The sequence below is a fragment of the Amblyomma mixtum genome, chromosome 3 (assembly GCF_055824585.1).
Source record: "Amblyomma mixtum isolate Tamu chromosome 3, ASM5582458v1, whole genome shotgun sequence".
Classification (NCBI taxonomy): Eukaryota; Metazoa; Arthropoda; class Arachnida; order Ixodida; family Ixodidae; genus Amblyomma; species Amblyomma mixtum.
The window spans coordinates 326,768,675-326,795,610 of NC_143014.1; the positions used below are offsets into that span (position 1 = coordinate 326,768,675).

At 45.3% G+C, this 26,936-nt stretch overlaps 1 protein-coding gene across 1 annotated transcript; it reads right to left on the minus strand.

Moving 5' to 3' along the window:
- Positions 1-311: 311 nt before the first annotated feature.
- LOC149355863 (uncharacterized) lies at positions 312-19,533 on the minus strand. Its single transcript, XM_089577708.1, has 6 exons — positions 19,341-19,533; positions 19,157-19,260; positions 9,391-9,469; positions 8,880-8,968; positions 4,609-4,828; positions 312-394 (listed from the first exon to the last, which is right to left on the minus strand). Exons 1-6 carry the CDS (start codon positions 19,531-19,533, stop codon positions 312-314), a joined length of 768 nt encoding a protein of 255 aa, XP_089433834.1.
- Between the last annotated feature and the right edge of the window lie 7,403 nt (positions 19,534-26,936).

The window sequence follows — 26,936 nt, forward strand, 5'->3', positions numbered from 1 at the left end:
CCGCATTCTTTAGGAACACAAAGAATGCACTGCTACAAAAATACTTTAATGAATGTCTTTTGCAACTCCCTCAGGAGATCCAGTAGATCTCAATACAGCCTACAGTGTAGTTACGGAACCTCTATAATTGACCAGTGCATTCTTAGGGGAACATGGAGAAGTAGGTAGAAATACTCCTCACACCTTAGCTCCTTTACAACAGTTTATAGACTGAAGTCTCAGACTTGATTGGGAAAGTGAGTGAATGTGATATGTGCTGCAAAACATGCAAAAATACAAGAAGGTTTTTCATGCACCTCTTACTTTATTCATTATTTGATTTCCCGAGAGAGCAGGGAGGATAGGCTGCTCTTTAGGCGAATAGGGTCCGCCTTAAATTCCCGGACAGTGAAGCCTGCACAAAGAAGCACGCAAGTAGATCAGTAATTTGACATAAAGCTCACACACTCTTGACAGTTTTAATTGCCACCATCATAACTAACAAATTTTAACACAATGAGCTTAAAGTTAGCCACTCTGGTCGGACAGAACTTAAATCTGCAGTGAAGTTCCACCCACAGTCTTGACTACCACACTTAGATAATCACAAATTGGAATAACATGCACAAAGAAAATGGAGGGTACACTTGAGCTCCGCCTTAAGGGTATGGTGGGATTGCGGTGGGTTAATGCCCCCATATGTGGAATTGGGCATTCTTGATTCTACATTCATATCTCCTTGGGAGCCTTCACAACACTCCTGGTGCAATGGTGCAGCGGTTAGGTGATGCACCAGTGCCCTCCAATGGCAGGTGCTGTCACCGGTGTGGTTGCTCTTTCCAAGCAATCTCTCCCGACTAAGAACAACTTTAACTTCCACCTGCCATGGAAGTCAGTTTGCTCACAATCTGGCAGTCAGATTGTGATGACATCACAAGGTCACATGACCTTGAGCGGCTTCTTTGGCTGTGAAGCTTCAAATGGTGGCTAACATCGACACCGGACAACCTTTTCCGACATTTTCTCGCATTAAAATGTGGATGCATCTGACTTTAACACTGCGTCGTGAGTCACCAGGTGGTCAGGTCTTGTATGCAAGCTCTGTGGCCATGAATACTGAATCATGCGATGAAGCTTTGGGGTAGAGGTGGTTTGGGATAGAGCATGCACATCGTGTTGCTGGTGTCATCATTTGGAGGCTCAGAGAAGCTGGCCTCACAGGTAGCCTAATGGTGAATCATCCTGCACCCAAGGAAATTTAAGGCCAGTCTCCCCGTAGGATACGACGCATAGGAATTATACTCCATTTCATACATCAGGTGCAACACTGAAATGTACAGTAGTAGTCTGCAGGAAAAAAAATACAGGGAGGTGTGTTACTCCATCCTTGCTCTGTGACCGAGTGTATAGTCTGCGAGTGCATAGAGAGACTGATGTATGCACCTGATGTATGCAACTGAGCACAGTCGTGCACCAGTAATATGACCCCTGTTAATATGGACAACTGCAATTAGGGACAGTTCTTCTGGAGACCAAATTTTTGCATCATATTTATGCCTCGTTAATATGGAAGCTCACTGCCCGGACAATGGACAAGGTAGAAATGAATAAAGGCCATTGGAGCCCGTGTTTTTTCACCACAGCAATGAGAAAAAACCTTGACTATCCGAACTGATCTTTCCTTTCCTGTATTTTTGGAGGGGGGGGGAGTGAAAAAGTGGCAATGCCTGATAATGTCCTTTTCTGTTTCCATGCTTTACAGTGCTAAGGGGCCTAGTCTCATAATTATACAGGGTGTTGAAAGTTAGACTTTACTGATTTTTTTTAAGACATGCGAATCGCTGTACGATAATGCCGCTTTTGCTCCGTGGTAATGCTGCCTGGCGGACACAAATTGGGGTAATAATTGTCTGCATAAATTCAGTAATTAGCTAAAAATCATTGATTAATTTTTTATTGCCTGAAGTTAGCCTGCATATTTATATTGAGAACTTGGAGGCATTTGCTTTTCAGGGCTATTCCATTTGGTACAATTTTAGTAACACGCCTGTGCCCTGAGATAAGCATGTCTAAAATTTCATCCCAGTTCATCTAATTACGCATGCGAGACCGCGGCTCTCGGCGTGAGGCACCTCCCTCGTGTGATGCAGCTGTTGCGTATGGCACTCTGCCTTGCAAGAGTGTGGAGTGAGCGGCGACACAGATGACTTTTCGTTCTCAGCAGCGTTTTCCTTCTTGGCGCGCGAAACCAATGAATCATGAAAAGTCCCGCATCGCCGGTCGCTCTTGCAAGGCAGACTGCCATATGCAAAAGCTGCGTCACACGAGAGAGGTGCTTCATACCGAGAGCTGCAGTCGCGCATGCGAAATTAGATGAACTGGGATGAAATTTTAGACATGCGTATCTCAGGGCACAGGCGTGTTACTAAAATTGTACCAAATGGAATAGCCCTGAAAAGCAAATGCCTCCAAGTTCTCAATATAAATATGCAGGCTAACTTCAGGCAATAAAAAACTAATCAGTGATTTTTAGCTAATTACTGAATTTATGCAGACAATTATTACCCCAATTTGTGTCCGCCAGGCAGCATTACAACGGAGCAAAAGTGGCATTATCGTACAGCGATTCGCATGTCTTAAAAAAATCAGTAAAGTCTAACTTTCAACACCCTGTATATAGCACAAGATATGAAAACACAAGAAGATAGATGCTATCTTGACCCCTTCAGTACTTTTCATCCCAAACATTTACCAAATGGGCCCAGTGGCAACTGGCACTCTTGCTGCAGTTTCCTGGGTCACTCAGTGTTTAATGGGCTGACTGCAGCAGCAATGTTCAGTCCTAGTCCCTATGAGTCATGGCCAGTCTTGCACACATTACAGAATGCAACTTATTTCAGTGGTCTATTACAGCCCCAGAGGTAAACTATTACTACTGCGTTATTTTCCTTCAAAGTTTTATTGTAATTATGCCAATATACTTGGACCACAATGAACTAGAGCGGCTTGCTTGACATGTTGTCATTCACTTTTCAGTTTTTACGAGCTGTTTTTCAAAGCTAATGTAGTAATACACAACTCTAGCAGTAGTGCTGGTTTCAATAGAATTCTTGCTTTATACACTCTCGTGAGCTATATGATATCTCTGCCTACATGCTCTGCATGGAAGCTGCCAAATTCGTGTAGTAGAAGGCAAATAACGGTGCCATCCGACAGGACCAGGAGCCCCTACAGAGCAGTCACGTGATATTTTCCAGGATGAGCACCGCCAGAGACAACTATCACTCGCTCGTGGCCCAGGAAGAATTGCGCGCAATGCTTCTCCGCACCCAGTTCCATGAAGGAAAGATCCCCTGCTAGCACCAGCATTTGCCATCAAGTTCAGGTTGCCCAAGTAGTACCTCTGGTTACTTGTTTTTGGAAAAAAGTACCGAATACTAAAAAAATGAAATACCCAGAACTTGCCATTTAGCAAAAGTAATGAATTACAAACTTTCAAGAATATAGAATTTATTACAGTAATAAATTATTAGTTCATGCTTATTTATGTTTATTACATTACTGGTGTACTTTAGCGCTTATATGCTGTAAGACAACCTGACACTTCAGCCAGTTCTGTTATGCTGATCAATGCAGTTTTGTCCTTGGGAGTCTACTCCATGTTGCAGCTGGACTTGAAGTACGCTCTTACATGTGTTTTTGAGTGCACTACCACTAGAGCCCCAGTTGCAGCTTTCACCATTGTCACCGTGGGAGGTGTCTGTTCAATTAATGACTGATCGCGACAAGTTGCTTGAGAAGAGCAAGCTGTGTATCGCAAGCCCCAACAGTTGTAGCACCTGAGATCGCAGGCCAGTGGTGCATTGCTCAACTGCTGGACCACTGCGCCAGGAGTGCTACGAGAACTCCCAACAGTATGAATGAGAAGTAGAGAACAACCAATTCCATATATTTGGATATTCCCCTTAACGCTATCAGGTCATACCCTTCAGGAACAGCTTGAATCTGAGTTCACAGATCTTTGCAAAGCTGAGCCCTGAACAGGAATGAAAATGAAAACTGAAGTGCTAGTGCACCAAATTCACATTTGGCCCAGCCACGCTATGTCGTCGCTTTTGTCATTTTGTGCAGAAAACAAGAAAACAGACTATGGAAAGTCTCCCGTAGGCCATCGTCAAAATTTCTTGGGTGCGGCACAACCTGCCAGTGATCCACTACCGAAGCCAGTTTCTTTCAGCCATCAAGAGATGGGAAAAGCTAATTGGCATGCATGGTTTTGAGGGGCACTCTGAAAAATCATAGCTCTGCCATTGATTCAATGCATTACTCACTTTTGATGGCTGCATAGCATGAATACACAACGCGACTGATGCCAATGCAATCAATGCGATAAAAACTTGGTTACGCTTAGCTGGGACATCTGGTATACAGCAACCCCTTTAATTTCCAGACGTTCAAAAGAAGGGAGTTAAGGTCAGCCCCCATACAAGCATACCCAAGCTCAGATATGTGCAGTAAAATGCATGTTGCTGACTTTTCACATATGTGCACGGAAGAGGATACGAAAGAAAAGCAGTTCTAATAAATGATCAAGTGGTGAATTCGGACAGCAAAAAAGAAATGACATACCAATGATGGCGCCCACTTTCAAGGGGTCCAAGGCCTCCCTCAAGGATGCCTCAGGATGTGCATTGGACTTCTTCCCAAAAAGGGACTTCCCTTTGAGCTCCTCCACGGTGAAGAGCTGCCGCATCAGCCCTCGCGCGAACTTTGCAGGGGCTCCTGGGCAGCTGCCCCGCAATCTTTCAAGGGCGGTTTCCTCAACCAAAACACCGCCCCCAATGTCCACCTGGCAATGAAATATATATATATAACACGACTTAATGCCATGAAAAGGCAATCTACAAAATGCAAGCTGATGCACGCAAGTTACATTTGCTATGCCAGGCGTTTCAGGGAAGATTGTGAAAATAGGCATTTTAGGGTAAAAATATGGCTTTTGCTGCATAATATCACCAGTGTCGGCGGACACCGGAAAGGCTCTGAATTTTTATAAGTAGTAAGCTGGCTAACCAATTTCTGATAACCTCTTAACTATCATGGATAGGTGACTGGTTGCAATTAGAGATATGTAGCCGGCTGTTAGTAACAGTCTTATCAGTTATTAGAATTTCGAAAATGTGATTACCCTCACTGCTTTAGCTTGACAAAATTGTGGCTGCATTTGGCGAAAATACATCAAAAACATACAGACAAATCAACCCCTCCAGAACACGTAACTAGCCGAAAAAGCCAAATTTTTTTGAGCCACAGCACCAAGGATAATAGAGCTTTTAAAATTCTAGAAACTGATATGGCTATTATTAACGACCAGCTACAAATCTCCAATTGCAACTAGGTGCCTAACTGTACTAGTTAAAATATTAAAAAGTAGTTAAAAGTAGCAGTTCGGCTTAAGACGTCTGGTGTTCGTCAACACTGGTAATACTATACCGCAAAAGCCATATTTTTACCCCAAAAAGACTATTTTTGGGAACTTGAAAGAGTTTGCTGAAACATCTTATATAGAAGAAAATAAGGAACTTTATGAAGGCTTTTCACCCACATGAATAAGTGACAAAAAGCTATCGGGAAGTATTCATGTAACATCATGGCTGCCATTTTGTATAGCACATATGTTTAGAAATGCAGGCTGTAGGTGGCAATAAGACAGTTCAGCATGAAATGAAGCAGCAGTCACTGACCATAGTCCAAAAGAAGGGAAAAAGTTCTGTTCACAATGAGCAGCACAACAGTGGTGGCGAATTTATAACCAAAGAATATGATGTAACAATCGGGCATAGATGCTTGGCATAGGGCCAGCGTTTTTGTTTAAAGTCGCTTGCATCGCCTGGATGAATGGAGATTCCAGAAGAAGGCACATCACCAGGTTCCTTTCTTTGGATAAGAGAGTCACTGCTCCAGCCAATCTGGTGGCCAGTGTCATATGCATGGCCCGTGAGCGCATTTGTGGCATGGTTGTGGTTCGTCATATCACGTTGATGCTCCTTTGCAAGTCTTGAGAACTTTCCTGTCTCACCGATGTAAGCATGATTACAGTTCAGGCATGGTATCTTGTAGATGACTCCTAGAAACTGTTCATTTGGTAGTCGGTCTTTTACGTTCATTTTTGATTCCGTAGCTTGCCGACAGGCATGCGGGCCATGCACACAACACTGGCCATCAGATTGATGGAAAGAAACGAACCTGAGGACGTGCCTTCTGCTGGAATCGCCATTCATCCAGACGATGCAAGCGACTAAACAAGAATGCCAACTCCTTGCCAAGCACCTATGCCCTATCGTTACGTCACATTCTTCGCTTATAAATTTGCCACTGCTCTCATCCTGCTCATTGTGCATAAGAAAGCCGTACGGGCGTCGAAACTTCTTTCCCTCTTTTTGACTATGGTCAGTGACTGCTACTTCATTTCATTGCCATGCCTGACCAGACGGATCTCCATCAAACTCTCTACTACACAGTCAAGCACGCCACACTACCTTTGCTCATGCTTCATGTAAAACAAAATGGCGGCCACTAGACATCACTGAATACTCCCTATTCCTCCTATTACACCCCCCCCCCCCCCCCTCACAAGACTAGCTTTCCTAGTCAATGTGACTTCTAGGGCCCCGTATCAAAAGGATCACGTTCATGTCAGCCAGAAGGTGACCACAGATGCTTTCAGTCGTTGCATGCAGTAGAAACTCTATTTTAAGACTTTCAGTGGGCGGTCCTCGCGAAACTGTCCTATAATCCGGATGTCCTTTAATCGAAAAATCTCGCACAAGTGATGTATTCGCGTATAAATGCACTAACTGGGTGCGAGTTGCCTCAACTGTTTAGCACTATTGAAAAAAGCTGGCTACCGCCTAGCTGCTGTAAATCAGAAGTGCCGATACAAGGCAAACATTTTTCTTTTAGGTAAATTAAAAGCTAAAGTGCAATGCATTGCAAGTATGGCTTGTGGGAAGAATTTCTAGGAGCAGGGCTGCAAAAACTGCACAAGAAAGTCAGCAAAAAAGGTCACTGTTTTCAAGACAAAGCATTAGTACAAAGTAGAGGCTTTCAAATTGGGTTCCTGGGATTATTTTTTTTTTGATAAGGCAGGAAGGTATAGACATCAAAACACACGAGTCGCTCAGCACATTTTAAAAGCTGCTTGGGGTTCCCAGAGGCTAGAGATTGACAACCCGGTATAGCAAGGCTGGTACTTATCTTAGGCCAATACAACAAAACAATACAATACAAGACATTCATTACAACGGCATTCTCTGACAAGCAGTATAGTGTAGAACCTTTGTTTAGCTTCCCATCAATGCAGTGTAAGCCACGTCACGTGTGAAAAGCAATGAGATTTCTTTGGGCCATAATACAATCGAACCGCAATGTACAAACAGATAAAAAATCATTAAATACTTTAAATATCCTAAATGTAAAATTTCGCTAAAGCTTGTGCAGGAGAAGTGCAATGCATCAGTGAGAGGATGGCAACTGGGAGAGACCTATCCCGAAGCTCTAGCACTGTCTCAAACCATGCCAAACGCCAGTTAGTGTGGCAACCCCACATTACAGCAGTGTCGTGTGAAAAATTAAACAACAGAATGAAAACTATCGTAGTTTTTGCCAATGCCATGATAGCTGACGTAAAGATAGAATGGCTACTGGAAGGCAACAAAATTCCATGCTGCTAGTTCTGGGACACTATACATGGGTACGAGAGCCGCAAAATGGTGCTGACCGCCTGGCTGCGCACAGTTCCTGCCACTAAGCTTTTGTGGTGCTGTTAAAAAGTGCAAGTGTGAACCGTGCTGCTTGCCGCACCGGCACCGCCAGTTACTCGTTTAGCAAGGCAAAGCCTGCCACCTGTCGCCCATGCGGGAACAGCTTGGTGCTTGACAGTTCGATACATCAGTTTTATGGCAAACTGCACTCGATATACTATGAAGTAAAATTGCCTGTGTATATTCAAAATATCTAGGAGCAGTTCAGTATGCCCAACAATTCTTAATATCCATGCTAGTTATATTGGAGTGACTGCAGTGGTTTGGGTGACGGTTTGAAGCTACACTTAGCGCATGTAACCCACAGCCACCAATGCAAGGTGGCTCTCACCTGGAACGGATACCCACTTGCTTCACTGCCAAAGGGGCAGCTAGCTGTCTCTTACTGTGGCATGCTTCCTGTCGGTGCATTAGGCAATGGTGGTCTGTTAGCATGTCACTCACTCGGTGTCTCTCCTCCTGGCGTGCTTCGCATGAAAGCCACTGTGAAAGGTCTTTGAACCTTTATTTAAACAAATAAATAAAATAAAGCTTCAAAGCACCTCTCACAATGGCACTGATGTGAAGCACGCCAGGAGGAGAGACACCGAGTGAGTGACATGCTAACAGACCACCACTGCCTAATGCACCGATAGCAAGCATGCCACTGTAGGAGACACTTCTGCTAGATTGGGTGCACTTCACCCTGGCCTTCGTGTCAGATGTAAAAGTCATGCTTGCATTTTTATCTTTCCTGGGGCCAACACATATTACGCAAGACAAGTGCAAAAGCACAGAGATACTGCTGCATGGTGGCAAAGCCTTCACCTAACAGCAATTCTAGGTGGAGCCTAAATGAAATATATTATCGGCACAGTCATACCACTTGTTGCAGGCAGCTGTTGACGTCCGGTATCGCCCCATGGAACGTGCCACGTGAGGAAAACCATACACAAGTGGAAAGATATTTCTCTTTCCAAAGTTTATTTGTTTAATTATCGGCTGTCAAGTTCGGGAAAGCAGCCTTTACACAAGTGTGTATGGTAGAACCCTGTTCCCATCCAGAAGATGTAATAGCTTGTAAGGGGAAGAACTTACCTGGGGGCACGGCCGCACTGTGGAGCTTGTGTCAATGCTTTTCAAGTCATCGACAATTTTTTTCAGTTTTTTTAGAACTTTTTGAGAGTCTGAAAGAGCAGTTCACCAAAATATAAAGAACTGAAGTGACAGCATAACTCCACATTTTGCCAGCTGTTTTCTAGTGTGGCCATCTACCATGGTGCTCTACTAAAGAATGGCATGAATGAGCCGCATGATTATAATTTTTGTGAGTGCGCCTGCTAAAAGAGTTGATTTATAACTTGCTTATAGTAGCAGCTGTACATTGGACAATTACATGCAAGTGATCAGCAAGACAATAGCCATTTCAAAGCATAGGAAACTGAGAATAAGCTTCAACACAGTGGCACATCACGAAAAAGCATACGCCGTTTTAACAGTAGGTATATTGAAGATGAGTTATGAAGCCTGTTATACCATCAGGTTGAACTCAAGGCACACCAATAAACATTATCACAGCTCTTAACAGCAACATGATGATATGACATACCATGGGCAGCCTCCAGCTCCTCATTTCTTCGCTTAACTGAAGCCAGTTCTTCTTGCAAGCTTTCACACCGAGAACATGGCTGCGAATGAAAAAAAATTTGAGGACACTTAGGTTCCACGTTAAGGGTATGGCACGATAGCATAAATGACTCCCTTCAGTGGCCTAGTGTCCTCTCTGCAGACACGGACACTGTTGGACATGGCACACAAGGCCTCCCTTTAACCAAGTTGAACAAACATGCCTCAGTGGCCTAGGGGCAGAGGTTTGGTTGACGTATCACCGCAATTTTCTTTTGAGTGCAATTAATTTACATTTGTAACTGAGGAAGATGCAGTGTTATGCAAAGAAATTGGTAGTACTATCACTGATATGAGAACAAATTTAATGCAATGACAGTTTACCACAAATTAACATAAAAAAATTAACTTTGAAGGACCATGTAACATGGACAGATGGTCTGCATTGATAACACAGTGGCTTTCATAGGAAGCAAAGTGCTTCTGTGGGCACCTGAGGTAAGGAGGAGAGGCGAAGATGGAAAATATATTGGGATAGAGTGGCTGAATAATCCAGGCAAGGAACACAGCAAAAGTTCCAATGGGAGAGGCCTTTGTGCAGATGTGGATCTACCAGTTGCATACCACTCTGTGCACCGTGCTACTGGCTTACAAATGTGCCATCATGCCTGCACCTTACACACAAACGCATATACACAAAGTATTTTGCTGGTGACTCATCGTTTCTCACAGGAAATTCCCAAGCTGGCAAACAAAACACATGCTGCTCCTTTATGAGCTGCTGCTAGTGAAAATGAGTCGCATATCCGTTAGAAAAGCTCCACTGATGTAGCAGTGCGTGAAATGAAGAATAGAAACTATACTCCATTTCTTAGTTCCAATGTATATGTCAAAAGCCTCACCACTTATTGAAACAGTACACACCTGAGATTTGATGCATTATAGCCTTAGTTGCGTAGTGTCTAAAGCCTCACTGCAACATTAGGTACTGACAAATGTACATAGCAGAGATTGAAGGTACACATTTCTAGATGTGGCATCACATCCTGATATCATATGTTTGTCACGGCAATCTTTTGGGCCCGAGCAGCTCAGATGACCAACTGCCAGGCTTACAACTATCTTAATGAGATCCAGATAAGGTTTACGCTTTCAAAACACAGTTGCTTCACTCAAGGCTCTCAATCTATGCAAGCATTCTTTACACACAGCATGGGCGTGCACCATCAGCTTTGTTTTTCCTTCACATGATCATGCTTATAGGAGTTCCTGGTGGCGGAGTTAAATATATACAAAAGCTTCGATAATGTCACGATTTGGGAATATTATTTCACCAAAGCATTTGTCTTTGTGAACTCTGAGAACAAGCCCCAAGGATCCTTGCCATGCATTGTGTGAAGTGCACAAAATGCCACTGTGTTCACAAAGACAATCATTTCGGCAGAATATAATTCCCAAATAAAGTGATATTATGGAAGCTTACCTCAAGTCTTCTGGCCTGCAAATGTAGGTGCGCGATTCTTCTCTTTGGCCATGCTCCTGAAGCATGGCAGTGCATCTCTAGTTGCACATGCATGAAAGCCAAGAGCTATTGCTCAATCCTTTACATATTTTGTATTTTCTATTATAAAGCCTATTATAAAGCTTATTATACATCATTGATTCACCTTTAAATCCTTCAGGTTGGGGCATTACATAAGGGAAGGGGAGATCTAAAATATTACAGTAAATATCATAGTCCAAAAGTAAAGGTTGGATGGTGTCCTTATTGACTAATGGAGGCTGTTAGCTCAGGCAGTTGCTTTTTTAAAATTTATTGTTGCAAATGCCACATGTATTGAATTGTGCACGAAATGAGGCAATTAAATTACATGCAGTTGGTACTATGTCAAGGTGAAAAAAAATCTGAGGGCACTTAAGACTGCTTATGTGCTGTAAAGCCGAAAGCATTAGTGAGTCATCACGAGTGCTTGACCTCGGCACAGGTTGCATACTGAAAAATGAAACGAAGATGCGCCTCCGAACACAGATTCAACAAATACTGAATCCACAAAGATCCGAGTGAAACACTCACACTCAATTTGAATACCTGTAGCGAGCTGGCCTCCAACCTGACTAAGAAATGTAATATGGAACGAGAAATTGTATGATGCCAACCACAACGGTGTACGATAAACAGTTACATCAAAATTTTAATAAGAAAATTTGATTTTTCAAAAAGGAAATGGCACAACAACTGTCTTGCATCTCAGTGGACGCCTCGACCGTGCCTTAAGGAAAGAGTAAAGTCTGGAAAGGCATACAGTTGAAGCTGCATGTGTCATCGGTTCGAATCCGTGTCGCAAGCTAGCCTCCAACTTGACTAGCACATAGAATGCATTTTTTTTCAGTGCAAAAAACACGGCGAAGAATGGAGATACACATAGGACAAATGCTGTCCTTTCTTTGTCCTTTGTTTTTTGCACTAAAAAAAATGCATTCTACATACCAAGAGCAACTCGCCAGCCTTTCCACTTTGACTAGCACATGCAAGTTATATACAATGAGAAATCGTATGACACCACCCGGAATGCAGTACGACAAACAGTTGCTCACAATTTTGATATTAATGTAGTCGGGGAAACTGGAGTCATATTGAGGTCAGCCAGTGGGGGGGGCGGGATGCATACGATTGTCTGAAATGTCTGTGCTCAGCTTGCCGAGTCCATCATTATATGGCCACTTATAACATCACCCTATTTTTCATGCCGTCACTGGAATTTTCTGTACCTTCTGCGAGTAACACACACATGCACATGCCGCCGGCTTTTCTTGTAATGAGGCCAGTAAGGCTTTCACCTTGGAATATTTGTACCTATCAAGTCCATGCAGTAAACTAAAGGACGGAAGCCACATAGCTATGATTATCAGCACTTAAGTTATCACAAACCAGAGAGCAAGCCAGAAAGATGAGATACCCTGCCTGTAAATGCCAGCGATGATATTTATTTATTTATTTATTGAACCTCACAGGCCCGAACCGGCATTGTGTGAGGGGGGTTACAGTATCAAAAAGGGTTTCAGCAACAAGAGGCAAACACTGGGTATATAAGTATCAAAACAGAACATAATTCACAACAACTAACAGAAAACTAAATCGTACCTACACAGCGAAATACTTACAGGTGCACACATACATATACACAGAAAAATAAGGCTAACATGGTAACACATGTACGTTGTACAAAATAACACATGTACTTAGCGCTAGCAGTATAAGTTTAAAACATGTTCACGGAATGACGCAGGGTTAGGTAACGATGCAATTATATCAGGAAGATCATTCCAGAGTGAAATGGCACGAGGAAGTGCAGATGAATTGAACGCTTTTGTACGACCGAAGATGCGAGAAAAACTAAGATGATTATGCAAGCGTCGAGACGTGCGCAGTGGATTGCTGAGTGGCAGAGGTGATGGTCTATCTGTGAGCACGTACTTGTGTATCAAGCACAGAAGCGCGACTTGGCGGCGTTTATCTAAGGGCGGGAGATCGTGTTCTTTTTTCATTTCAGACACACTTGATTGGCGGGTATAATTGTTAGAAATAAATCTGGCAGCTCTGTTTTGTATCAATTCTAATTTTAAGTTGAGATAGTTTTGATGTGGTGACCATATCGGAGATGCATATTCAAGCTGGGGGCGAACGTAAGTCACGTAAGCTAACTTGCGAACATGCGCAGGCGCATTTTTTAGGTTGCGGCGGAGATAACCAAGCGAGCGAGATGCTTTAGCACAGATGGACGTGATATGCTCAGTCCATGAGAGGTGCGGTGATAAAAGAATGCCTAGGTATTTATAAGAGGTAGTCTGAGCCACAGGCACGTTGTTCAGGGAGTAGCAGAACTCGAATTGGAACGTTTACGGCTGAAAGTCATTGTTTTACATTTGGAGGAATTGAGCGTCATGAGCCACTTTTCACACCACTTAGAGATAATATTAAGATCCTGCTGAAGAAGGTTATGGTCATCAGTCGATTTTATTTCACGGTAAATTATACAATCATCAGCAAACAAGCGCACAACAGATGATATGTTAGTTGGTAGATCATTAATATAGATAAGGAACAACAAGGGACCAAGAACACTGCCCTGAGAAACACCAGAAGTAACAGAAGAAGACGGCGAAGAATAACTATTAACAAAGGTAAACTGTTCGCGAAAGGAAAGGAAGTTACGGAGCCATGATAAAGTTAGGGAATCAAGACGAAGTGCTGACAACTTGGAGATTAGACGGCAGTGGGCTACACGGTCAAACGCCTTCGAAAAATCAAGAAAGATGCAGTCAGTTTGTTCATTTTTATCCATATTAAAATTTAGATCAGTTGTTAGCTCGAGCAGTTGAGTGTCACACGAATAACCTTTTCTGAAGCCGTGCTGGTAGTGAAAGAAAAAGTTATTGTACTCAAGGTGGCGACGAACATTAGAAGAAACAACATGCTCAAGTAGTTTACAACATATACATGTGAGCGATATTGGTCTGTAACTGTCAGGAGAATTTCTATCACCGTTTTTAAAAACTGGAATGACTTTTGCCATTTTCCACTCTGCAGGGAGTTGACCTGTCTCTAGTGATTTCTGGAATATACGACATAATATTTCGCTAGAAATCGGCTTAGTATTTTTGAGTACCATGGAATTAATATTATCAACGCCACACGAAGTGGAAAGGTTGAGGTTGTCGATTAGAAGCGATATGCCTTCAGGAGTAACAGTAATGGGTTCCATATACGGCCAGTCAAATTCGGGGACAAATGGTACACTGGAATGATCTTCCTTAGTGAAGACGGATGAAAAACATTTGTTGAACTCAGAGGGGATATCATTGTCAGGAACAGGAACATGTGCGTCTCTACACAGAGAGATGTGATTAGTATTTTGCTGCGGCGCAATAAACTGCCAAAACTTTTTAGGCGCGGATTTTAACAATGCGGGGAGATCATGAGAAAAGAATTTATTCTTCGCGTCACGTATGGCAGCACAGTACGAATTGACACAGACTTTGTAAGACGTCCAGTCATTCTGATTGCTAGTCCGCAAGGCTCTCTTATATAATCGTTTCTTTTTATTTCTAAACCTTCTAAGGGACTTGTTAAACCAAGGATTACACTTATCATTGCTCACACGGACTAATGGGACGTGCAAGTCAACCAACTCACAGATCTTTGCCCTAAAAAGGGCCCAGTTTTCATGCACCGTTCTAGAAGAAAAATGTGGCAGAAATGTGAACCGAAAGAAAGTGTCAAGATCAGTGTTAATCCGAGAATAGTTGGCCTTATTGTAGTCCCGTATCTCTTTAGTTTCACGACCGGAGTGCCTATGACTGATACTAATTGGTAATTGCATCAACTTGTGATCACTGAAATCATCAAAATATGTAATATCGCCTATGGAATCAGGAATGCTACTAAAAATTAGGTCTAGAGTATTTGAGCCACGTGTTGGATGGTTGACAATTTGAGACAGGTTAAGGTCCAAAGTCAAATTTAGAAAATCTTGGGATGTGCTGCTAGCGGTCGATAAATTTGACCAATCAATATCTGGAAAGTTGAAGTCACCGAAAAGGTATATGTGATCGCATGGATATTTCAATATAACGGCATCAATGCTAAGGTGTAACTTCTCAACAAAGCCGTGACTCTGATCGGGGGGTCGGTAGCAGGCACCAATAAGTATCTTTGTCGATGACGAGACGAAGGCTGTCCAGACAATTTCAAGGGGAGAATGTGTTTCGACTACGAATGACCTGATGGTTTTCTTGATGGCAATCAAAACGCCTCCGCCCTTTCTTTCTGAGCGGTCACGACGATATATACAGAAAGTATTTCTGTCAGACAGAACTTCACAGCTGTTTATATCAGGGTGTAGCCAGGTTTCAGTTAGTATGATAATATCAGTGTTGTTGTCATCGATGAAAGAACAGATCTGATCGCGCTTCGGAAGCAAGCTACGAATATTAGCGAATGTTACTGATAAACTCGACCCCGATGCGCTTCTTGCAGCGCCTGCATGCGTATTAAGACCTGATTTCCGAGCTAGCTAGCTGCAAGAGATTACGGAATCGGTTTCACTGTCATATCTGTAGGTCCTGTCACCCATTCGCATTTTGTCAACAGACAACCTGAACTTTTTGTCATTTGCTTTGGCATACTGTATCAACTTTTTTCGTGCCATGCGGGTGGCAGCAGAAAAATCCTCGCTGATAGAAAATCCAGTGTCTTTTAGTTTGCGAGCAGCAGCTAAGACCGTTTGCTTATCCTTAAAATGAGCGAATTTTGCTATAATTGGTCGATGCTTTTCGGAAGCAAACTTTCCTAAACGGTGGGTGCGTTCAAATTTCGATGGGGTGATTGTAATTTCCAGGTGCTGAGAGCAAAAGTCTATTAATTTTTCTTCGGATTTTGGCCAGTCTTCTTCAGGGTCGTCCTCGATACCGAAAAATAACAAGTTGGAACGCCTAGATCTATTATCAGCGCTATCGCATCTTGAATGAATGGACTGCAGTTCTTTCGTAATATCGGACATGACATAATTAGAAGCACTGGTTGAGGAACTACTGGTAGAAGCAATAGCGGTTTCAAGGGCAGACACCCTGTCCATTAGACGTTTGATTTCATTGTCAGTGGATATTTGTTTTTCTTTAACACTTCTCAGCTCGCCTAATATTTCAGCTTGCCCTGCTTCAAGTCTTTTCACTGCGTCAAGAACAATTTCAAGGGTATCAGGACCCGGGTTCACTTCGATATCACCAGACAGAAGTAGTAAAAAATCAAGCAAGGAAGCGCGAATTTGCGACGACAACGAAAGGTATCTTCTAGTCATATCACACAGTTCTACTGGGCACGACACCGCTACAAAACAGTAATTACTGCTCTTAATACAGGTACAATGGCTCAAGTAACTAACCTGAAAAAGCAGGAAGGTTGAGTGCCCCATTCCGGCAGCAGTATCGTGCCCAGTCAAGGCCGGTGCAGGTGGGCGTTTATATGCCGCGCCGAGTATGCCGATAGCGGCTGCTGACGTTGAATGCCGGTGTTGCCAGGCGAATGTTCCGTTGTAGGCCAGGCTTGACCAAGTGTAGCATGGCCTGACCGAGCACAAAGTATGCTCCTCGAAGAAAGTGTGTCGGGTAGGTCGGACTTCAGGCGGCCAGGCCAACACACTACACAGTAGTGGCACCTGAAAAAGCAGGAAGGTTGAGTGCCCCATTCCGGCAGCAGTATCGTGCCCAGTCAAGGCCGGTGCAGGTGGGCGTTTATATGCCGCGCCGAGTATGCCGATAGCGGCTGCTGACGTTGAATGCCGGTGTTTCCAGGCGAATGTTCCGTTGTAGGCCAGGCTTGACCAAGTGTAGCATGGCCTCACCGAACACAAAGTATGCTCCTCGAAGAAAGTGTGTCGGGTAGGTCGGACTTCAGGCGGCCAGGCGAACACACTACACAGTAGTGGCACCTGAAAAAGCAGGAAGGTTGAGTGCCCCATTCCGGCAGCAGTATCGTGCCCCTGAAGAGAACACATCGAATATCACAACAATGCCATGAGTCCCACTGGGGTGCCTCAGTGGTTAAGGTGCTCAGCTGATAAGACTGAGGACCCGGGTTAATGGAAATCAATTTGAGAGTGCTAACAGACATGACAGAACAGCACAGATGCTGTGCATGCCTAGAAATCAAATGATTTATTATGACAATGCAAGGCAGCAATATGAAGGAAACTTAGTAAGTAAAACTAAAAGCATAAAACATTAAACGCAATAAATCATTTGGTTGCTAGTCAGCGCTTTTGTATGTGTTATTCGCTTAGGTTCTGTCTGTTAGCGCTGTTCAATTCGTTTCCATCCAGAGTGGCCGCATTTGGAGCTGAAAAGCAAGGCGCCCGTGTACTGCGCGATATCACTGTGAGTTAAAGAACACCACGAAGTCGAAATTAAGCCGGAGCCCTCCACTACAGCGGCCCTCAATGGCCATGTCGCTCTGGAACGATAAAACTTCATATCTCATACCATAACCATTCGGCAATTTCCTCGCTGGTGTCCCAGAACCCTCCTCGCAGCGCCGCCCCTCCTCCTCTTTTTTTCTTTCACGGCTGTTGGGCTCTTCTGTCTATTCCTCCGGCGAGTCTGCCTCTGCGCCCCGTCGCCGTGGTTTCTTGCGGTTCTGTCGTGCAAAACCGCGATTCTGCGCGTCTTCTGGACCACGCGGTCTGTGTTCTTTAATATTTTTCGTGTTTTATAGCTTAATTTCTTTATTGTTTTGTTTCTTTTCATATTCGCATTTTTTCTTTTCTTTTATTTGACTCACAAAACCCGTGCGTTCACTAGATCTGCCTTTATTCATGCTCAAACCGTGTTCGTCGCGGAATGGCAGCGACGCAGCGACTACCCTTAAAGTGCCAAATGCCCTGGTTCGATTCCCAGTCTCTAAAGTTTTTTTTTTCTTTGCCGGAACTCGAACACACTTGCTAGCATTCCCTGCTCACGACAGTATGAGGCATTAAAGGCTTTTCGCCTTAATAAAGCGATTCTGCTCGTATTTTCTTTCACAGCTGTTCTGCCCCTGGCAGCTTCTAGGGCGGCCGGCTCGCGATTTTCGCGTTGCCCTTCGAGCTATTTGTGTGGCCGGCACGTTCCTCGCGCAAAGAAGGCGACTGCGCACGTACTTAAAATGGCGTTAAAGGGCGATTCACGCGACGGCAACGCGAAAATCGCGAGCCGGCCGCCCTAGAAGCTCGCCAGGAGCAGAACAGCTGTGAAAGAAAATACGAGCAGAATCGCTTTATTAAGGCGAAAGCCTTTAATGCCTCATACTGTCGTGAGCAGGGAATGCTAGCAAGTGTGTTCGAGTTCCGGCAAAGAAAAAAAAAACTTTAGATCTAGACTGGGAATCGAACCAAGGCTAGTCGCTGCCATTCCGCCACGAACACGGTTTGAGCATGAATAAAGGCAGATCTAGTGAACGCACGGGTTTTGTGAGTCAAATAAAACAAAAGAAAAAATTGCGAGTATGAAACGAAACAAAAATATAAAGAAATTACATCATAAAAACACGAAAAATATTAAAGAAAAGGCACATCTAGTGAACGCACGGGTTTCGTGAGTGAAATAAAACAAATAAAAAAATGGAAATATGAAAAGAAACAAAACAACAAAGAAATTAAGCTATAAAACACGAAAAACATTAAAGAACACAGACCGCGTGGTCCAGAAGACGCGCAGAATCGCGGTTTTTCACGACAGAACCGCAAGAAACCGCGGCGGCGGGGCGCAGAGGCAGACTCGCCGGAGGAATAGACCGAAGAGCCCAACAGCCGTGAAAGAAAAAAAGAAAAAAAGAGGACAAGAGAGAAAAAAGGAGGAGGAAGGGCGGCGCTGCGAGGAGGGTTCTGGGACGCCAGCGAGGAAATTGCCAACCATTCATACCACGACCGTCCCACACACTGCCTGCAAAAGTGCACGCTGGGGCACTTGCCAATGAAATTACGTGCGCTCTCAGTATGCATCGCGTGCACATACCAGACAGAAATGGCACTGAATATTTCATCGCAAGTAGCAGTTTTTACATCCCTCGAAAAACAGCGCCATACAAACCAAGCAGCGCGGGTAAGTGCGCCATAAATCGCCAATAACCCAGACTTTCTCAACGCTCTAATCGATACGATGACAGCCATCGACACAATTCATTTACTAAGTACTAGGCAGTGCAACACGCCACTAACCTCTTCATTAGCGCTCAACTCTGGCGAGTCAATGGAAAACTCTTCGCTGTTGAGCCCAGCCAACGCCAGGCGCGAGCGCTTGCCCTCGAGCACGCGGGCTTTGCCTGGAACAAATAGAACAGTAAATAATGGCAAGCAGAACGATTCAAAACCCGCTAACATGAGGAAATTCGTCACCACTTACCTATGTCGAGGATCTCTGCGGGAGCAGCGGGTTCACCTTCCTGCCACTGAAATAACTCAATGGTGCCCCGCACATCGCTGATGGCGCCAGGCTCCGTTAGCAAACGGAACCCGACGGCCGTGTTTAGCATGGCGCGTATCGGGTACACGTCCCATTTATCTTCCTCAGTCCATTTTATGAGGACGTGGTCCATTGCTAACGAAGATCGAGGAGAGATGGATGCTCACTCAGAAAACTGACATCGCGAGCACCACGAACGCGCTATTTGTCAAACTTTCTGGCTTGTATTGGCTAGCGGCTACACACGGCAACAAAGCCATTGCCAAGGCCGATGGTCAAATGTAGCAAATACCTCAGTGAAAAAATATTTAAATTTACCTCATATAACTCAATTTCTTCTTTACTATTAAAACAAAAAATTGAATTTTAAAAGTAGCTAACATTTTATATTTATTTGCTTTGTTTCTTAACAACTTTTTGCTCTTTTTTGTTTGTGTTTCGGTTTCGATTACAAATTTTTGCAAAGGCCGCTACCTTCTAATGCTTCATTTTTTGCACGGGCTTTACAAGCAGCAACCGTGTTGCTGACTGTTGTGCACTAAGTTTATTTGTAGCAAGCAAAATACTGCCGAAATTCAGAAATTCTCGGTTAAGGCGCCAAATATCTTCCCGTCAGGTGCACAACAAAAAGAGAAGTATTGCGAGTCTTACGTCTCTTTTCTCGTTTTTTTTTTAAACGTATTTGTAGCGCAGTTTAGATCTAAGCATACTTGCTAATATTTAGTGCGCACCTTGCGTACTATTAATGCTCTTCTCTAGGCAATCGGTATTCATATTGCGCGGGAAAGCAAACGCCGTAAATTGCAATGTGCAGTCCCCACATCCGGTATGTTTAGCATGAAAACAATCTAGTTTTTAGGGCGCTAGCACAAGGACCCCACTCGCTTATTAAGGCGAAGCCTTTAATGCCTCATCGTTGTCCACAGAAAGCTGTCAGTAGTAGCTTGTCAGTAGAAGTGTCACGCTTTTGACGGGTGTCCACCGAAATATGTGAGACAGCTAGTTACTGAGTAATTTCCTTTCCTCAAATGCCATTTTCAGTTTCTTCATTATATACGGCCCCTCTTTCTTCTTTCACTCCCACTTCCTCCCTTCCTACTATAGGTGCGGTTATGGTGTTCACCGAGATGACAGAGAATTACTGCGCCATTTCCTTTCCTCAAAAAGCGTTCCGTTTAAAGGGCTATGCATCGCGCCGAACGGGTGGTGGCGCCGTGGACTCCCTGGCAGCGCTACAACACGCTTTCGCGCTAGGCGAAGCTTAAGCATCATTAATTAGCAACTAATTAATAGTGGTTATTAATCAGTCATTATGAATTAATTAGTAATTGGCCATTACTTAGCAATTAGTACTTAATTACGTGTGACGTCATCCAGCGGTGACGTCACCAGTGCCACAGAGGCAGTCAAAGTGGTGCGGAAAACGCTTTCGCCTCTACGCACTTTAGACAGTGAAAGTGCCCCCTGAATTTTTTTCGCTGATTTTTTCCCAGTCCCTCTGTGGCTGAGCGGCTGGGCTGCAGGTGAGCTTCCTAGGTCACGTGACCTGTAGCGTCATCGCAACGTGTCCACCGGATTGTGAGCAAACTGCTCACTGGTGCACGTGGCAGCGAAATTAATGAATAGTCGCGACAGGCTGCTCAAGAAGAGCACCTGGGATCTCACAAGCCCCGCCGGTGGCAGCACCTGCCATCGCACGGAAGTGGCGCATCGCTTAATTAAACGCTCACTACTGCACCAGGAGCGGTATGAGAACTCTCATCTATCTATGAACGCAAAGTAGAGAATGACCAAATCTGTATATGTGGGCATTAACATATCAAGTCTATCGCTTTATACTTTTAAGGCGGAGCTGAAGTGTCCCCTTCAATTTTAGTGCCACAAGGCCCCCATAAGCACAACACTAAGCGCACCTATACTGCCTCGCCTAGCCACTGAAAAATCGTCTGTCATTTTTTTATTAGACTGTCCGCTCCCGGTACATAACTTACATAATCCAGGTTCGCAAACAAGAACATATGTGCAGCCACGGCGCAAGTATCCCCCCAAAAATCACATAGAATAAGCGTAAGGAATTTCATGACATAATCGGGGTTCAAGAAAAATTATACTGTACAATCTGCACCTGTTGACAGTCTGCAAAGCGCAAAATTCGCGCTTTGTTTGTTTTATATTTACTCATTCTTTCCACTTCGCTCAAACCCACAAATATCGCAATATCGTGTTCGGAGTTAACCCATGGGAATAGTGCTTTCGCATTAAAAATAACTTTAATGTGACATGATATACATTGGTTCGTGCTGCAGACAGCCTGCATATTTTTTTTTCTCTTAGCTCTTAGTCAAATGTTATGCAAGCGAAGGTGAAAATGTGGTCACTGGTTGCGCCATGGTGTTCAGTGCTATTAAAAGCACGTCCGGGACCTGTCTGCGCGTCGATCGGTCTTTTTGATCACGCTAAGGTTGCCATTCCATGTGTAAAAATTTTTAAACGATGACAGGACACAAAATGTGATGTTAATTCAATATTTATTCCTAAAGTGCCCTGCGGAGCAGCGATTTTCTATACCGCAAAGGCTTTATAGTCGATCGTGCCAATAGCAGAGTCCAAAGGGGTAAAATATACGTCATAGTCTACGAATAGATACGAAACATGCTGTGAATTCTTCCAGTTGGCAGTCTCATGCATTAAGTCGCTTAATATTAGAGTAACCTATTGAAACAGCTACATTTTCACCCTATCACTGCAGCGTAGAGGCAGAAGAGAGTTAAAAAATATAGCTACGAAAAGATTGCAATAGGCGTGCCGCAGCAACCACACGCCCTGGGGGGTACTATGGCGATGGAAAGAAATGCGAACAGAGTGGAGCCAATATAGGCGCTCTGCTGTTCTAAAAAGACCCCAGAGTACCCTGGAATGTACCATGGACGACCCTAGCATATTTTTGCTAACATCGAGGTAAAAGCGTGATGAAAAAAAATGCGAACGGCGGAGCGCCTATATAGGCTTCCACGTGGTTCCCACGTGGTTTGTCTCTCACATTTAGTTTCTATGTTGACAATAACTAGGTTGTGCCGCTCACAGAAGTCTAGCATTAACTTCCCGTTACAATCCGTGTATCCATCCAGATCCTCGATGTGGCCATTCATGTCTCCAAGCAGAATAATATGGGCACCGCCTCCAAACTGCTGTATATCCTCATTGAGGAACTTAACTAGATCCTTGTTTTCTTGCCTGCATTTGTCCCCGGTCCCTAAATGAACTACCCCTAGCCATGTTCTTTTGCCAGCAATTGTACCTGATACCCAGACATGTTCTTTGCAAGTTGATTTTATTCTTTGCCAATTTGTTCCTTGATCTATCAGCATACCTACGCCTCCTCCCTTCTCCGTTGTTCTGTTGCACCCTTCCCAGACATAGCCATCAATTAAAGGTGGATCTTCTAGATCCGTCAGATGTGTCTCGCATAGAGCGTACACACCTACTTTGTCCTTTGTAAAAGGATTTATAATGGTCCGTCGCATTCCTTTTCCATAGGGTAAATCTGTAGTTGTGACTGGTGGCCTAATGGGGACCATTCACTCAAGCTGTGTTGTGGAATGTGCATGCCAATCGCAGTACGTTCGCTGTATGTGCAGTGGGCTACGCCCGGATTGTCGGTGATGTGTTGAGAGTTCTATTTGTACATATATAAATGCATGCAACTCGAGTTTAAACAATTGGAATGCGCATCCTTGACCTTTCATTTTTGCAGGCATTTAAATGTCTGCAGAACCACATTTCATGCATGTATGCAAAGCCTCTGTCAATCAACGACAACAGCGGAGGATCACATCAGAAGTTAATTGTCAGCAATGCACTCAAGGACGCTCAAGAACCACAAAACGTGTTCTCGTTTAAGCCCGATGCGTGCGGAAACCACGGGCGCATAAAGGTGCTAGCACTGCACCGAACTGCTGCCCTGCAATCCGTTGCGCGAACTTCCGAAAAAAACGCCGTTCGTAGAACACCAGTTCGTGCAGGGAATGCCCAGCGCAAACAGGCGAGGAGTGTGTTGGGGAGGGGAGGGGGAAGAGAGGGAAATGCGCAATGAAAACCATTGAAGCATGAGTTAGCATGCCAGCTCCACCCGCTGGAACAAATGCCAGCTGGCTGGCCAACGATACAACGCAGGAATAAGGCATATTTTTTTTTCAATTCGCATTCCGTTTGTAAGCGCAACCACGACAGTGGCACATCAGTCGCGTTGCAGTGGAACTCATGACTGCGACGGAAGTCGACTCCAGTCCACTTTTTGAGGGAAAGTGCATAAGCATCGAGGAAGAGAGTACAGGACGAGTCAAACCTCTCCTTAAAACCTGCTCTTCCTCTCTAAAAGTTATACCCCTGCTACACGGGCGTTTCGAATGCCTTCCAACCGAATGTCATTCGACTCGACTGCCAAATGTGCGCTGCTACACGACGTTTTTGAACGGCATTCGGTTGGGATGACATTCGAGTCGACGGAGCTACGCGGAGACATTCCAGATTTTGGAATGCCTTCGAGCCCGAACCGACCATTAGCCGTCGCCGCTGCCGTCGCTTCGCCCCGCCCACAGCCGAGCGACTGCTTTCGGCTCTGTAGCTGTTCATTTCGATACCCGCTGCTCGCTTTTTTCTGCTGTTTGTTTAGGAAATAGCTCGTGCTCTGTCTGAGGGAATGCTTGAAGATAATATTACACCAACGAACATTAACCACGTCAGCATGAAATTTTCACAGGAGTGCGCCGATGAGGACGACTGTACTCATACTGTTGTTTACATTGCTGCGTACGAACAGCTAGAGCTCTTTTCGTGACATAAAACGTAATCTGTGTTTTAGTTCTATTAAACAACCTGTTTTCTTTTTTACCAGCTGTACCCGTGCTTGTTTACGCAGTGCGACAATGTGTCGGAAGCGATGATGCGATCGCACGCTTGAGAAACACGACAGCCGGGTTGTTGACATCGAGCACGACCGGCGCTTCTCGCTTCTTGTCCCGGCTTCCTCCGACGTGACCAGTACTTTATTTCAAACTACTTCATGCAGAAGTATGTTTGGCGACCATTCGCTTTAACTGGAACGGCCTAACTTGTTATCCACAAGCTAGCGACGGCGACGACTGCTGCTGGCCGTAAAGCCCGACTCGGCAGTCTGGGTCACATCGGCGTTTGCCGTTCTTCGTATACGTGCCCTGCGGTGTAAGCAATAGTTGATTTCAGGTCGCTGTTGCCAAAACTACACTCGGTGACCATTTGCATTCGCCAAAGCTTGTGATTCGCTCTTCACAACCACCGCGATCATAGATCCAACCCGGCGGACTCGCTAGGCCTAGTCGTCGCGGAAGGGAAGGGAGCCGTCGTCGACTGAAATTAATTTGGCAAGCGCTTACCGCTGATGAGTGTTCAGGTGTGCACATGTGAAATGTAGCCGTTCGTATCGCTCATTTAGAAGCGCGAACATATTCACACGGCCGCCTCATCATCGTGCTTTCGCTCAGCCGCCGACAAGGCTGACCGTCCGCCGATCGGATTCGTCGGTGTCGTTGGCCTGACAAATCTGTCCCATTACAATGATATTATAGTAAACTAGATATTTCACTATAATGGCATGCTGCTGCTGAGCGTGATATATAGTGTCGTTGTCGGACTAGTGTGACCGCCGCCGTCGTCGTCGTTCTACACTGAAAACGAGCTGAGGCTTTCGAATGCGTTTGGAAAGTGTCGTGTAGCACCGCGGGAGTCTCCGCCGCCACCCAGGTGTGCTCTGCTGTGTGATTCCCGTGCCGCCATCAGCCGCCTGCAGACTCCCGCCCGTGGCACCCCGTTGCTGTGCGCGTTACGCGAGCGCATTGAGCGCCTCGCGGAGCGCAGATGCAGTATTCGCGTGCAGTGGGTGCCCGGTCACTGCGGCATCCGCGGCAACGAGCAAGCCGACGAGCTCGCCACCGCCGCACATCAGCTTCCTCCCAGCGACGAACCGCTCGCCCTGGAAGACGTGCGTGCGGTGATCTACGACCACCTCCGTCAGCAACACCCGGACCCTCGCATCGCGCGAGGAGAGCGCATTTCTCTCGTCGGCGCGCGCTCACTGTCGCGCCTCCAGCGGGCTATGATCATCCGAGTGCGCGTCGGCTGCGTGTGGCCCGGGGAAAGACGGGTGCGCCACGGACTTTCGTCAAGCGACGCGTGCGCTGAATGCGGCGCAGTGGAAACATTGGAGCACATGCTCCTTCGCTGTACCGCTTCTGCAGGGCCGCGTCGCGAGATGCTCGCGGCATACAGGGCGCTGGGAATCATCCCGGACAGTCTCGAAGCGCTCCTGTGGCCGCGCGGCAGTGCGCGCACCCGTGACAGAACAATGGTGAGCCTCAGTGCGTTCATCGAGCAGGCGGACTTGACTCCCCGCTTGCTCTACGCCAGGTAGTGCACGCGTGACACGAACGCTCCGTGGGTGCTACCTCGGACGGTATACGCGGCCGGGCGCCCCACCCCGGCCGCTAGTGCAGTGTGCCGCGCGCGCGATTAATCCGAGACAGGACGCTACGTGCGCGCGGCTATGTACATACAGTTTACTTCTTGTGTAAGTGATTGTGCGCAGTGGCCGCTCGCGCGCACTTATTTTCGGACAATGCTTGGACATTAGCGCGCGAGGGGCGCGAACTTGATTACTTTTGTATTTTGTAAATAGTGTACAAAGCTCTACCCTGTCCTTTCTCGCTGTCGCTCCCCTCTATACTTCTCCTCACTATCCTCTTCCTTTCCCTTTCGTTTCCGCCGGCTGCAGCTCGGGTGCTTAAGATATTAGATAGCAATTGCCGCGGCCGGCAACACTCTTTTGCTTCACTTTTTATTTTTTAAATAAACCACTACCACCACCACCGCGGGAGTCCGTCAAGTCCGAATGTCATTCCAATTCTCGAATGTCATTCGACTCGGATGTCATTCGAACGTTGCCGTGTAGCACAGGTATTAGCCCAAGACGCATTCTGTCGCATATACAAACGCGGCTTTTGGCGGCATACCAACTAGACAGCTTGAGACATTCCAAGAACTCCGTGCTGTATCGTAGCCGCGCTTTCGCTGGCACCTGGCGTCGCAAGCGGCTAGATGCGTTTCCCGAAATAAAAAAATAAAAAAAAGAATGCGCAGCCACTTTAAGAAAGGGCTGTGTTCGGTTCTCAGGTCTGGATGCTGAGTTCCTTCTTTCTCCACCGAGTTTCTGTGATTTTTCTTCCTGTTTTCTATTTGATTTTTATGCAGAGTTCCTTTCCTTCAGGTGAAACATATGCGCGGGAGCCCAGCGACGAGTACGCTGTCGAAACTGTCTACGCTTTCTGTGAGCATTGTTCCGTGTTCGACACTTGTCAAAAGTGAGCTTAGTCAGAAAAGAGCTGGGTAACTCCTGAAATGCAGCGAGATCCAGCAGGAATTCGAAATGCTTTCAAAAACGTGTTTTTCAGGGAAAACATGCAGCAGCGTGTTTTCTGCTTTTGTACGCACTGCTGAGTACGTGCA

Coding starts and splice junctions, on each gene's coding strand:
- LOC149355863 (XM_089577708.1), bottom strand. CDS start 19,533: ATGGACCACGTCCTCATAAAATGGACTGAGGAAGATAAATGGGACGTG. Junction 4,829..8,879: donor CAGTGCGGCCGTGCCCCCAG/GTAAGTTCTTCC, acceptor TTTCATTGCCAG/GTGGACATTGGGGGCGGTGT. Junction 395..4,608: donor GAAAGTGGGCGCCATCATTG/GTATGTCATTTC, acceptor TTCTTTGTGCAG/GCTTCACTGTCCGGGAATTT.